The 13610-nt window shown below is 33.8% G+C and overlaps 1 protein-coding gene across 7 annotated transcripts in view; it reads left to right on the forward strand.

Annotated features, from left to right (window-relative positions):
- Nucleotides 1–13610, forward strand: part of VPS54 (VPS54 subunit of GARP complex) — a 136079-nt gene that overhangs the window by 10751 nt on the left and 111718 nt on the right. For 6 of the 7 annotated variants that reach the window (XR_005832955.1, XR_005832957.1, XM_040623418.1 and 3 more), the window contains exons 2-4: nucleotides 3469–3624; nucleotides 5372–5613; nucleotides 13321–13399. Coding sequence is in view for 5 of the 7 variants with exons in the window: in XM_040623418.1 (XP_040479352.1) it covers nucleotides 3489–3624; nucleotides 5372–5613; nucleotides 13321–13399 (457 nt within the window). In the remaining 2 variants the exon portion in view is untranslated. The remainder of the gene's footprint in view (nucleotides 1–3468; nucleotides 3625–5371; nucleotides 5614–13320; nucleotides 13400–13610) is intronic. The other variant, XM_040623417.1, reaches the window with a different exon arrangement.

The raw sequence follows: 13610 nt of genomic DNA on the forward strand, positions 1-13610 counted from the left end.
AGAGAGCAAAAGAGTATGAGCAGGAGGAGGGGCAGAGGCAAAGGGAGAGAGAGAATCCTAAGCTGACTCTGTGCACGAGCATGGAGCCCAACATGGGTCTTGATCCCACAACCCTGAGACCACAACCCCACCCAAAATCAACAGATACCTAACTGACTGAGCCACCCAGGTGCCCCGCCCCTCCTTTTTAAGGATTTATTTATTTATTTATTTATTTGAGAGAGCGAAAACGTGCATGCTCGTGCGTGGGGTGGTGGTGGTGGTGGTGGGGCAGAGGGAGAAGGAGAGAAGCAAAGCCTGACCCCGAGATCATGACCTAAGCCAAAATCAAGGGTCAGATGCTTAACTGACTGAGCCACCCAGGTAACCCTTTATCTTTTTTTTCATTTCTTTCTTCGGAAACGTTCAGGTCCTCTTAGGTTCTGTACTTGACCCTCTGTACTGATAATCTCTAAGAGTGATGGAGTAAAGTCTATAATGATTCACCAGTCTTGTGGATCAAGGCCAAAGTCCTTTGTAAGATTTCACCCAGCTTAAAGATTACTCTTTTATTTTATCTAAGGAAAAAAAGAGATGAACCTTTATTAATACTTATTTTAAGAATTGTTACTAGCACCTTCAATCAGTCCATATGTTCATTTATCAGATGATCATCTTTATTTTAACTTGGTGGTTCTCACCTGGGCTGATTTTGTCCTCTCCCCTCTTTTCCCCCACCCCAGCATGTTTGGCTTTGTCTGGACACATTTTTTGTTGTCATAACTATGTGGGGGGCAGGAGGGGAGGGTGCTATTGGCATCAAGTGGATAGAGGCCAGGGATACATCTAAAGATCCTACAATGTGTAGGGGGAGAACACCCAATAACAAAGAATTATTCAGCTCAAAATGTCAGTGGTGCCATGGTGGAAAAACCCTGCTTTAATTGGATTTTATCCTTTCCTTTAATTATGAATGTAGGTAATCCTTCACTGGGGTATACTACCTGTGACTTTGTCACCAGTAGAAATTTCAAATATTTTCATGTCACATTTTGTTGCAGGTACCTTGAAATATTTATGCTCATTTATTGCTTAGAAATTAAGATAGATTTGCATTAATTGAGAAGCAAAAAATTACTATATTGCATTTTAAAAAGTTTATCTCAGTATAGTTGTCCATTGTAACCTCTAATGTATTTTATACATTATAAACATTATTCTGGGAAGGGGTCCGTAGACTTCACCAGATTGCCAAAGAATCCACAGGATAGAAAAGCTTAACCCCAGTCTAGAGGCTTAATTAGAAGGGTTGAGTTAAGCTTGGGTTAGAATGCTTGGGTTAAGCATCTTTGGTGAGAATGCTTCATAGGTGATGACATTTATTTTATATCATCATTGATATAGAATAAATTGAAATAGTAGCATACTGTTGTTGGAATCAATATTTAGTTTATCTGACATCAAGCAATGGGCATTCAACATAAATAGATTTTCCACGTATTTGTAGCCTCCCTCTTTAAAATGTCAAAATGGAGCCATGGGGCGCCTGGGTGGCTCAGTCGTTAAGCATCTGCCTTCGGCCCAGGGCGTGATCCTGGCGTTCCGGGATCGAGCCCCATGTCAGGCTCCTCCACTGGGAGCCTGCTTCTTCCTCTCCCACTCCCCCTGCTTGTGTTCCCTCTCTCGCTGGCTGTCTCTCTCTGTCGAATGAATAAATAAAATCTTTAAAAATAAATAAATAAACAAAAAAATAAAATGTCAAAATGTTTTAGTTTAGCCCTTTTATTTGATGAAACTAATAAAAAAGTTTAATAGATTTAGTGTTAAATTTAGAATTGTCCTTACTAAACATTTAATATGCAGGATTATGTATTATACAATATTTCCTATCCTTTAGATATTTTTTCTCTTTCAAATATATGATGCTTTTATACAGAGACAACCATACATTTAACAGGAATGGATGTAAATGCAACAGGCCAGTGATGCCTTGCAAACCAAAGCCTTGACTAATTCGTCTGGCCATACTCTGTGTGTGTGTGTGTGTGTGTGTGTGTGTGTGTGTGTGTGTATGTAAATAAAATATGATTTGTCAGTACTTCCCAATGCAAACATTTTATTCTAGCCATGTTGGTTTCCACATCTTCTTACGATTATTCCATGTCCCTAAACCTTTTTGTATGCTATTGTTTGCTTTCTGTTTAGGGACCTTGAGGAAGTTATTTATCTTTGTGCATTTTCTTAGTCTCAGTGAGTGGTGTAATTGGATGTGTTTCCTTTGCGTTAGGAAGACTGTGAAAGATACTCAAAGAAGTCTGGGAAATGTAAGTTTCAGCTTTCTGCTAAACTAGAGGGGTGTTAGAGTGGATGAACTTTTTGTCACCATTCTTACCGTTATGGCTCTGCTCTTTATTTCTTACTCTTATTATATTCACCAGATTCCCTTACTAGGCTTGTTTTTTGTTTTTGTTTTTTTTTAAATTTGTTAAAACACATGTAAGCCACCTAGTCTTTCAGGGCCTTGCACTTAGACTAAGTTCCCTTTCAGTTACGAACTTCTGTTTATTTATTTATTCCTTTGTTGAAAAATGTTTATTGAATACCTGCTATTTGGTAGATATACTCTGCAGTATAATATTATCTACCCTCCAATAATAAAATAATACATGTTCTTCAGTATCCAGGTTATGTACTCCTTCATTTGTAAAGTTTTGCCTGACAGCGTAGCCTGTATTATGTTGTTTTGCCCCACAAATTCTTTTAGGATTTACTAAAAAATGTAGACATAGGTTAACTTGTGTTTTCCTTAGTGTTTTGATTGTTTTGATTACTTAATATAATTGTAGGCACCTTGAAGAATCATACTTCTTTTATAATCATTTAATATAGTGACAGTCCACATAGTAATAATAATCATAATGATAATTATGAATTTATGAACACTAACTTTGAGATGAGCATTGTTTTAAATGCTTTACATATATTCATTCCTTTTAATCTTACAAAATGTTTATGAAATGGGATCTCTTCATTTTTACAGATGAGGTAAGGCACACAAAGGTTAAGTAAATTTCCTTAAGATTATACTGCTGGTAAGTAAGTGAAGAACCCAGTCAGTCAGACTTCAAAAACCCATTCACTTATCCATTTTGCTATAATGCATAATTACTGTATACTTGTTGAATGAATGGATATTTTCATCTTTAATATATATTGGTTACAGCTTTGGTATCTATTTTCCACTTTGGATAAAAGACTAAGGATATTTCACTTCGGGGAGAATACTTTTCAAAGGAGGACACATAACTTTATTAGTAAACTTTTGTGAGTAACTCTTAACAGTTAATAGTGAGTATTCAAATTGTGTACTTACACCTTGAGGGATTTTGGATTAGGTGTCTTTTTCAAAGAAAGTTTGAGGTATTCATAATATTTATAGATGAATTTTGATTTGTGTTAAGTGTCTTATTACCTGTTACTTGTTTTCAGTTGAGTGGTGATTTTATGCAATGGCTTCAAGCCACAGTTCTTCACCAGTGCCTCAAGGAAGCAGCAGTGATGTTTTCTTTAAAAAAGAGGTAGATCCAACAAAACACATTCGACCTGTGCAGTCACTGCCAGATGTATGTCCTAAGGAACCCACAGGTAATGCCTTTGTTGTTGTTGTTGTTAAGGATTTTTACTGAGTATTTGTATTATCTTTAAATGAGTAGTCAGATTCCATATACATTTGACCCTTGAACACCATGGATTTGAACTGCATGGGTCCACTTACATGCAGCCTTTTTTTTTGGCGGGGGGGATAAATACAGTACTGTAAATGTATTTTCTCTTCCTTGTGGTTTTCTTAGTAACATTTTTCCCCCTCTATCTTACTTTCTTGTAAGAATGCAGTATATAATATATATAACATACAGAATATGTGTTAATTGGAAGGGCTTGTTAACTGTTGATGTTATTGGACAGGCTTCTAGTCAACAATAGGCTATCTCCCCGTAACGTTTGGGGATAGTTGAAGTTATATGTGGATTTTTGACTTCACAGGGAGGGGATGGTCTGTGTCCCTAACCCTTCCATTGTTCAAGGGTGTGTCTAAAAGAGTACATTTTATAGTGTTAAACTAAAGAGGTAATTTGGAAGTAAGTTGATTGGAAAATTGGAATATAGTTCTTTTCATGCATTTCCATAGAAGAAGTTACTTGCTAAACTGAAAATAAAAGTTTTGAAAATGAAGCTACAGATTTAAAGCTTTTTAGTTAGACACAGTATAGTGAAGCCTCATTATTTGTGAATTCCATGTTTGCAAATTTGCCTACTCCCTAAAACTTGTAACTCCATAATCAATACTTATGGTACTTTTGTGGTCATTTGTAGCTATATGCAGAGGAATGAAAAACTTAAATTGCCTGATGCACATGTCCCTAGCGAAGGCTGAACAAGACAACACTCTTCCTTCTTGTTTTAGGTCTCATGCTCTAAACTAGTGTCCTTTCTGTGGTCTATTTAGCGTCACATTTTTTGCATTTTTGAGATTTTTGTTGGTGATTTTGCTGTTTAAAATGTCTCCCAAATGTAGTGCTGAAGGGCTTTCTAGTGTTTCTAAGTACCAAAAGACTGCAATGTATGTGCCTTATGAAGAAAATTCACTCATGTATGAGTTATGAGTTATAGTGGTGTGAACCATGAGTTCAATGTTAATGAATGAACGATATATATTAAATAAGGTGTTTTCAAGTAGAAACACACACAAACTAAGATTATGTATTGGTTGGTTGATGAAAATGTTGTAACCAGGGGCTTGAAGGTACCTAACCCTGTATTCCCCCTAGGAGCAAAGGTTCAGTATTTGCTAATTGTTACGGTGACTTTATAGAACAAAATTACGATGAATAACAAGAATTGACTATATGTTTTTATTTCCTCTATGGTTAGTGCCACAGCAGCATTTTAGTCATCTATTTATAAGCCAAACAAAGGGTATTAGAACACGCCAGGTTCTAATACAATAGAAAAAAGGTGTATCTGTGAAAAATCTGGAGTATTAAAGGATAGAACATATATAAGAGAAAGGAAGAAGAATTTGGTGTTGAAAAAGGAAAGAGAAATTGTACATTAAGGAAAGGAATTAATGAAAGACTTTCTTTACCATCCACCCCAGCCTGCAACTTATAACTTTCAAATTTTGCATATTCTTTATTTTATATGTTTTTTTCCCTTAGCAATTGATGCTGAAAGCTGAAGGTTATTAATCAGATTGATTTTCATTAAAACGTTTGTTACAGAAGAGTTTCTACTCTTTGTATAGAGTAGAAACTAAGCATTTTTATTTTTCTAGGATGTACTTTGAAATATAGAACTTAGTTTACAGAGTTCTCTTGTTTACTTTTTGCAGGTGATTCAAATAGTTTATGTGTTGCCCCATCTCTAGTTACAGATCAACATAGATGGACTATATATCATTCCAAAGTAAACCTTCCAGCAGCATTAAATGATCCTAGATTAGCAAAAAGAGAATCTGACTTCTTCACAAAAACATGGGGATTGGACTTTGTGGACACTGAAGTCATACCTTCATTCTACCTCCCACAGATCAGCAAGGAACATTTTACAGTTTATCAACAGGAAATCTCTCAGGTAATACCTAGTCAAAAGGAATAGAAAGATCTTTAGTTTGATTTATTGTAGATTTTTGACCAATAATCTTTGATGAGTCTGTAGTATTCTTTTCTGTCTATATATATTCTACTGTCCTGGTTTGTATTTAATTCGTTGCTTAGATATATGTAAATATATTTCTCTTTCTGTAGTGATTTTTCAGAATTATACTTTACTAATAGTGCTAAGATTCATCGTGAAATCCACCCTACCTACCAAGGAGAAAATTCTTCAGTTAGGCCAATAAACCCCAGATGATTTGTGAGGTTTAAGGAATGAGTAGAGTAGAACTCTTTCTGTGTCTTTCATTTATCACAGAAAATTTAATAGAGCATGCTAGCTCTAGCAGATGGTCTTAATATCTTTAGACATAATATGTTATTCTAAACTCAGTTCTGAGCAAGAACTGAATGTATTGCTTAGTTTAAGAAGGCTTGTTATTCATTTTTAGTGAGTATTAATGTAATTTTGGTTACCATTTTAGTCTTTAAAAAACTCATTTTTAAAGGGGTTATTAAAGTTTTTTTCTTTACTGACGTATAATTGACATACAACGTAATAATTTCAGGTGTACAACATAATGATTTGATAGTTACATATATTGCAAAATGATCGCCATAATAAGGCTAGTTAACATCCGTCACCATACATACTTAAAAAAATTTTTTTCTTCCTCTGATGAGGATTTTTAAAATCTCTTCTTGCAACTTTCAAATATTCAATACAGTATTATTAATTACAGTGACCATGCTTTATATTACATCTGGAAGTTTGTATAGGGGATAATTATTTGTGTTTTTATAATCTCCCTTTTTATACTTTTTTCATTAGCAAACCTGATTTGCATTTAGTTAACTTTGTTTCACTTGATTACTTTGTTATTTTCATGATTTGGAAATAGTCTAAATATGGTTATATTATTGACATTGATACTATGCAGTATTTGGTTCATTTTTAGTACTACCTAATATTTTTATACAGAACCTATAGATATTATTTTTATATAATTGTGTGCTGTCTAGAGTTTTTGTGTTCTGTTTTCAGTAATCATATCTAACTTTCTGGATGTTGTTAAGTAGATGAGCTTTAATATGCTTTCTTTTTGTTAGTTTCTAATCTCATGCTTCATAAACTACAATTTGGCTTTTTCATTTGTCCATTTATTGATCAAATATTTATTGAACACGAGGAACTGTTCTAAACACTAGGAATAGAGCATATACCAATTCCCTCCATTACAAAGCTTATATTTCTAGCAAGGTTGCTTTAAACCCTAAAGCAACCACTAAAATAACAAAGAATTATAGCTAAAAAGCCAATAGAAGAGATAACATGAAGTAAAAAAAAAAAATCTCAATCTAAACAAAGGTAGAAAAAGGGTAAAAAAGGATCAAAGGATAGATGAGACCGGAAAAATAAACATTTGGATGATAGACTTAAACCAAACCTATCAGTACATTAAATGTAAATGTTTAAGCACCCCCAATTACAAGGCAGAGATTGTGAGAATTGGATGAGAAAGCAAGACCCAGCTGTATGCTACCTATAAGAAATACACTTTAAATACAGAGACACAAAACACTTAAAAGTAAAAGGGTAGAAAAAGATATACCAGGCTAACACCAGTAAAGAAAGCTGGAATGACTATAATAATATCAACCAAAGTAGATTTCAGAGCAAAAACTGTTACTAAAGAAGGTTATTTTATAATGATAAAAGTGTTAAGTGAATCAAGATATAGTGTTTCTAAACATTTATGTCTGTAAAAACAGTGCTTCATAATGCATGGAGCAAAAACTGGGAACTTTATGGGGGAAATAGATGAATTCACAATTGTGGTTGGAGATTTCAATACTTGTCTCTCAATAAACAATAGAACAAGCAAATAGAACACCAGTGAGTATATGGTAGACACAGCACTGTCAATTAACCTGACTTAACTTGAAAGAACACATTGAAAGAACATTCCACCCAACATAGAAGAATACATTTTTTTCCTGAAGTGTTTGTGGAACATTTATCAAGATAAACCACATTCTGGGCAATAAAACAAATGTTAATACATTTAAAAGGCTTCAAGTCATACAAAGCATATTTTCTGACCACAATAGAATTAAATTAGAAATTATTAACAGAAAAGTATGTGGGAAATTCACAAATATTTGGAAACCAAAAATTGCACTTCTAATTAAATGTGGGTCAAAGAGGAAAAGGAGAGGCATCTGGATGGCTCAGTTGGTTAAGTGTCTGACTCTTAATCTCAGCTCAGGTCTTGATCTCAGGGTCATGAGTTCAAGCCCCGAATTGGGCTCTATGCTGGGCACGGAGCCTACTTAAAAAAAAAAAAAAAAAAAAGAGAGAGAAGAAAAGGAAATTAGAAACGTTGACCCTTGAACAACATGGGTTCGAACCACACAGATCTACTTATATACAGATTTTTTTCAATAAATATAGTTACAGTACTGCAAATGTACTTTTTCTTCCTTAATAATATTTTCTTTTCTCTAGCTTACTTTAAGAATATAGTATGTAATATGTATAATATACAAAATATGTGTTAATTGACTGTTTATGTTACTGTTAAGGCTTCCAGACCACAGTGGGCTTTTAGTAGTTAAGTGTTTGGGGAATCAAAAGTTATACTTGAATTTTCGATTGTGGGGTATTGGTGTCCCTACCCCCACGTTTGAACTAAATGGAAATGAAAACACAACATATTGGGATTTGTGGCATGCTGCTCAAGCAGTAGTTAGGGAATAATTTATAGCAATAGATGCATATATTAGAAATGAAGAGTAGTCTCAAGTCAGTGTCCTCAACTTTTACCTTTAAAAAGCTACAAAAAGAACAAACTTAAACCAAAATAAGCAGAAGAAAGAAAGAAACAACAAAGTCAAAATCAGTGAAATAGAAAATAGAGAAACAGAGAAAAATCAGTGAAACCTAAATCTGATTCTTTGAGAAGATCAATAAAATTGACAAGTCTCTAGCAATACTGATTCAGGAAGAAAAAAAAAAAAACATAATCACCAGTAACAAGAATGAGAGTAATGACATCACTACAGATTCTACAGAAATTAAAAGACTAATAGTGAAATATTATGAACAACTTTATGCCAATAAATTCAAGTTAGATGAACTGATGAATTCCTTGAATGACACAAATTACCAAATTTCTTTTAGGAAGAAAGAGATAACTTGAGTAGCCTTATAGTTAAAGAGATTGATGTTAAATAGCTTTCCAAGAAGAAAACTCAGGTCCACGTGGCTTCACTATTGATTTCTACCAAATATTTAAGGAAAAAACAATACCATGTCCACACATACTCTTTCATGTGTTGATAATGATGTGAAGGACAGGGCCACTACCACGATGAGGCCAGTGAGGTGCCTAAGGTGTAAAATGTGAAAGGCGCCAGAGTCTAAGAGTAGGTGCCTCCTTAAATATTGTACCCTAGGCTGCTTGCTTGCCTTACCCTGTTGTCAGCCCTGGTGGAGTAACTAGAACTCGCATAAACTGTTGGTGGGAATTTAAAGCGGTACAGCCCTTTTGGAAAACAGTTTAGCGGTTTCTTAAAAAGTTAAAAATATTTCTGGTTTAGTATGTAGGGAACTTGAAAGCTTCTACTCCTGTTCTCAAAAGAAAAAACTGAACAAACTGTAAATCAACAACTTAGAAGCTTTTTGAAGGTCACAGTGCAGGGGCACAAACTCACTAAAAGACAACAACCTAATCACAGGTCTATGGAATGCTTCCCCTCCTCCCACATTTTACCACCATATCAATAGGGCATCTGTATAATAGTAAGGGAATACAACTGAAAGAACTGCATGTCTCAGACTTTATTTAAGAAGACTGTAAAGACAGCAAGGTAGACAAAAACAAGGACACCAGAGGAAATTTTAGCCTCTAACACCTACAGCTACAGCAAATAGTAAATATAGTCTAATTCCTAACCAGATAAATATAAAACCTACACTAAATACCTGTTTACCTCAGTTCCTTTTATCCAGTACATCATATCTGGCGTGCAACAAGAAAAATTACAGTAAATACTAAAAACGAGAAAAAACCCCCACAGTTTAAAGAGAGTAAGTCCTAGAATGAGACTGGCAACAATTTTGGAATTATCAGACTGGGAATTTAAAATAACTATGGTTAATATGCTAAGGGCTCCAATGGAAAAGGTAGACAACATTTAAGAATAGATGGGTAATGTAAGCAGAGAGATGGAAACTGTAAGAAAGAATCAGAAGGAAATGCTAGAAATAAGCACTAACAAATGAAGAATGTTTTTGATGGATTCATCAATAGACTTGAAATGGCAGAGGAAAGAATCAGTGAGCTTAAGGAAATGTTGATAGAAACTTATGGAATGTGTGGGTTAGTGAAAGTATTGCTTAGAGGGAGGTTTAATAACATTGAATGCATATATTAGGAAAGAATAAAATCTAAAATTAATAATCTAAGCTTTCAGCACAGGAGACCAGAAAAAGATTAAATCCGAAGTAGAAGGTGAATCAATCACTGTGTTGTGTACCTGAAACTAATGTAAAATTGTGTGTCACCTATACAAAACAAAACAAAAAAACAGAAGAAAAGAAGTAATAAAAATTAGACCGGAAATCAGTGAAATTGAGATCTTCAGATCTTGTTTGAGAAGATCAATAAAATTGGTAACTATCTAACAAGGTCAATTAAGGAAGAAAGAAGGCCTAAATTACTAATGTTAGAAATGAAAGAGGGCACATCACTAATGATCTCATGGACATTAAAAAGATAATATTATGAACAACTCTAAGCTCACAAATTCTGTAACCTAGAAGAAAAAAGATCAATTCCTTGGAAGACACAGTCTTCCAAAATTTACACATAGAAAATAGACACTCTGAATAAAGCTATACTTATTAAAGAAATTGAATCAATAATAACTTTTCAAAATAGGAAATACCGGGGCCATATGAGTTCACTGGTGAATTATACCAATCATTTAGGCAAGAAGTTATACCAGTTCTTTATGATCTATTCCAGAAAATAGAAGCAAAGAGGATACTTTCTAACTTATTCTTAGGTAGCATTAACTTAATATTGAAATTAGACAAAGACATTATGAAAAAGGAAAACTACAGACTATCTCTCATGAACATGGATGCAAAAATCCTTAACAAAATATTGGAAAATCAAACCCAATAATGTATGAAAAGAATTCTATACCATAATTAAGTGGGCTTTATTCCAGATATGCAAGGCTGATCCAGTATTGAAAAAGCAATTTGTGTAATCCATGCATTAACAGGCTAAAGAAGAAAAATCATATGTTCATATCAGTACTCATTCATAACTCAGTACCCATTCATGATAAAAACTCTCCACAAACTAGGAATATAGGGCAAGTGCACCTTGATAAAGAACATCTGCAAAAACCCTACAACTGTGAGAAACTAGATGCTTTCCCACTAAGATCAGGAACAAAATAAGGATGTCCCTTCTCACTACTCCTTTTGAACATCACATTGGAAACCCTAACTGTGCAATGAGACAAGAAAAGGAAATAAAAGGTATATACACTGGGAAGGAAGAAATAAAACTGTCTTTATTCACAGATATCATGATTGTCTATGTAGAAAATCCCGAAGAATCAGAGAAGAAACTCCTGGAACTAATGAGCGATTATAGCAAGATTGCAGGACACGAGATGAATATTATGAAAGTGAATTGCTTTCTTCTATGCTAGTGATGTACAATTAGAATTTGAAATTAACACAGCACCGTTTACATTACCACCAAAGAAAATGAAATACTTAGGTATAAAACTAACAAAATATGTGCAAGATCTGTATGAGGATAACTACAAAACTGATGAAAGGAATTGGTGAAGATCTAAATAAACGGAGAGAGAGTCCATTTACATAGGTAGGAAGTCTCAGTATTGTCAACATTTCTGTTCTTTCCAGCTTGGTCTTTAGATTCAATACAATCCCAGTTAAAATTCCAGCAATTTGTTTTGTAGATACCAAGAAACTGATTCCAAAGTTTATATAGAAAAGAAAAAGAGAATAGCCAAAAAAGTATTGAAGAACAAAGTTGCAAGACTGACACTAATTGACTTTAAGACTTACCGTGAAGTTACAGTAATATAGACAGTGTGGTATTGGTGAAAGAATAGATAACATACAGATCAAAGCAACAAAATAGAGAGCTCAGAAATAGACCCACACAAATACAGTGAACTGATTGTTGACAGAGGTACAAAGGTAATTCAGTAGTCTTTTGAGTAAATGGTGCTGAAACAACTAGATATCTACCTGCCAAAAAAGGAAGAAAGAATGGAAAGAAAGAAAGAGGAAAAAAGAATCTAGACACAGACTACCCATACCTTTCACAGAAATTAGCACAAAATGGATTGTAAATCTAAATGTGAAATCCAGAACTGTAAAAATCTAAATGTGAAATCCAGAACTGTAAAACTAGAAGATCGCATAGGAGAAAATATATAACTTTGAGTTTGGTGATGATTTTTTAGATAATGGCATCAAAAGCACAATCCATGAAACAAAAAATTGACAAGTTGGACTTCGTTCAAATTAAAAACTTCTACTCTGTGAAAGACACTACTAAAAGAATGTATACAGGCTAGACACTGGGAGAAAATATTTGCAAAACACATGTATGATAAAGGATTGGTATCCAAAATACACAAATAACTTTTAAAACTCAACAATAAAAACAACGCAACTAAAAAATGGGAAAAGGACTTGAATGAACACTTTCCCAAAGACGTACAAATGACCAATAAGTATATGGAAAGATAGTTAACATCACTAATAGTCTTAAGCGGTAAGTTTTATGTTATCTGTATTTTGCCATAATAAAAAAAATGTGCAAAAGATCTGAACAGGCATCTCATGAAAGAAGACATATAGATGGCAAATAAGCATATGAAAAGATGCTTAACACATGTCATTAGGGAATTGCAAATTAAAACAACAATGAGATGCTGCTGCATATATATCAGAATTGCAAAAATTCAAAACAGCACCAAATGTTGGCAAGAATGTGGACTGATAGGAACTCTTATTCATTGTGGGTATGGCTGCAAATGGTACACCATGTTGGAAGACAGTCCTATAGTTTTTGCCACAATTGCTGTCAGAAGTCTGAACACTACTAGCTCAGTGTTTTTTCCTTTCCATACTCCACTTTCCCATGTGTCCTTTTTATGGTATCTCTGAAAAGATAAAATTGTTGCTAGTGATCATCTAATCTGAAATCAGGGTAGGGTTTTTTTTCTTTTCTTTCTCTCTCTGTCTGTCTCTCCTTCCTTCCTTCCTTTACTCAGTGTCAACTAATAACTTGTCTTTCTAACTTAGGTATATAGGTTGTCACGTTTTCTTGCTTGTTTTAAAAAATTATTTTCAGTTGATTTTTGTTATATAAATAAGAATTTTTTATTTGCCTTCCCACTTCATTCCTTTTTACTATAATTATATAAAATGGGATTAGTATAAGCATATAGGTGTTCATAGAGCTTGTGTTGCATACTTACTTGTGTTTAAGATCAAGAGGGTAGTGATTTCACATTAAAAATTGTAGAACTAACTGGTATATTCTTTTGTGAAACATTTCGATACTCTGAGTATTCGTATTGCTACATAGCATTGATTTTGCTATTTGTCTTTTTATAGAGAGAGAAGATTCATGAGAGATGCAAGAATATTTGTCCTCCTAAAGATACCTTTGACAGGACTCTCTTACATACTCATGGTATGAATATGTGCTATTTGTAGACAATATGTAGCTAAATGCATGATATTTGTAGCATAGCATAAATATTGACAAACAAAATCTTAATTTGGGGACCTTGGTGGCTGTTCTACCTATAATTTTTATTTTTAGTGAAATTTGTATAGCCTGTGATCATAATCTTTTCCAAAAGCTTTTAAGAGAAAACCATGGGTCTCATTGTAGTGTTATC

This window comes from Ursus maritimus, unplaced genomic scaffold (genome assembly GCF_017311325.1).
Source record: "Ursus maritimus isolate PB19 unplaced genomic scaffold, ASM1731132v1 scaffold_6, whole genome shotgun sequence".
NCBI classification, from domain to species: Eukaryota; Metazoa; Chordata; class Mammalia; order Carnivora; family Ursidae; genus Ursus; species Ursus maritimus.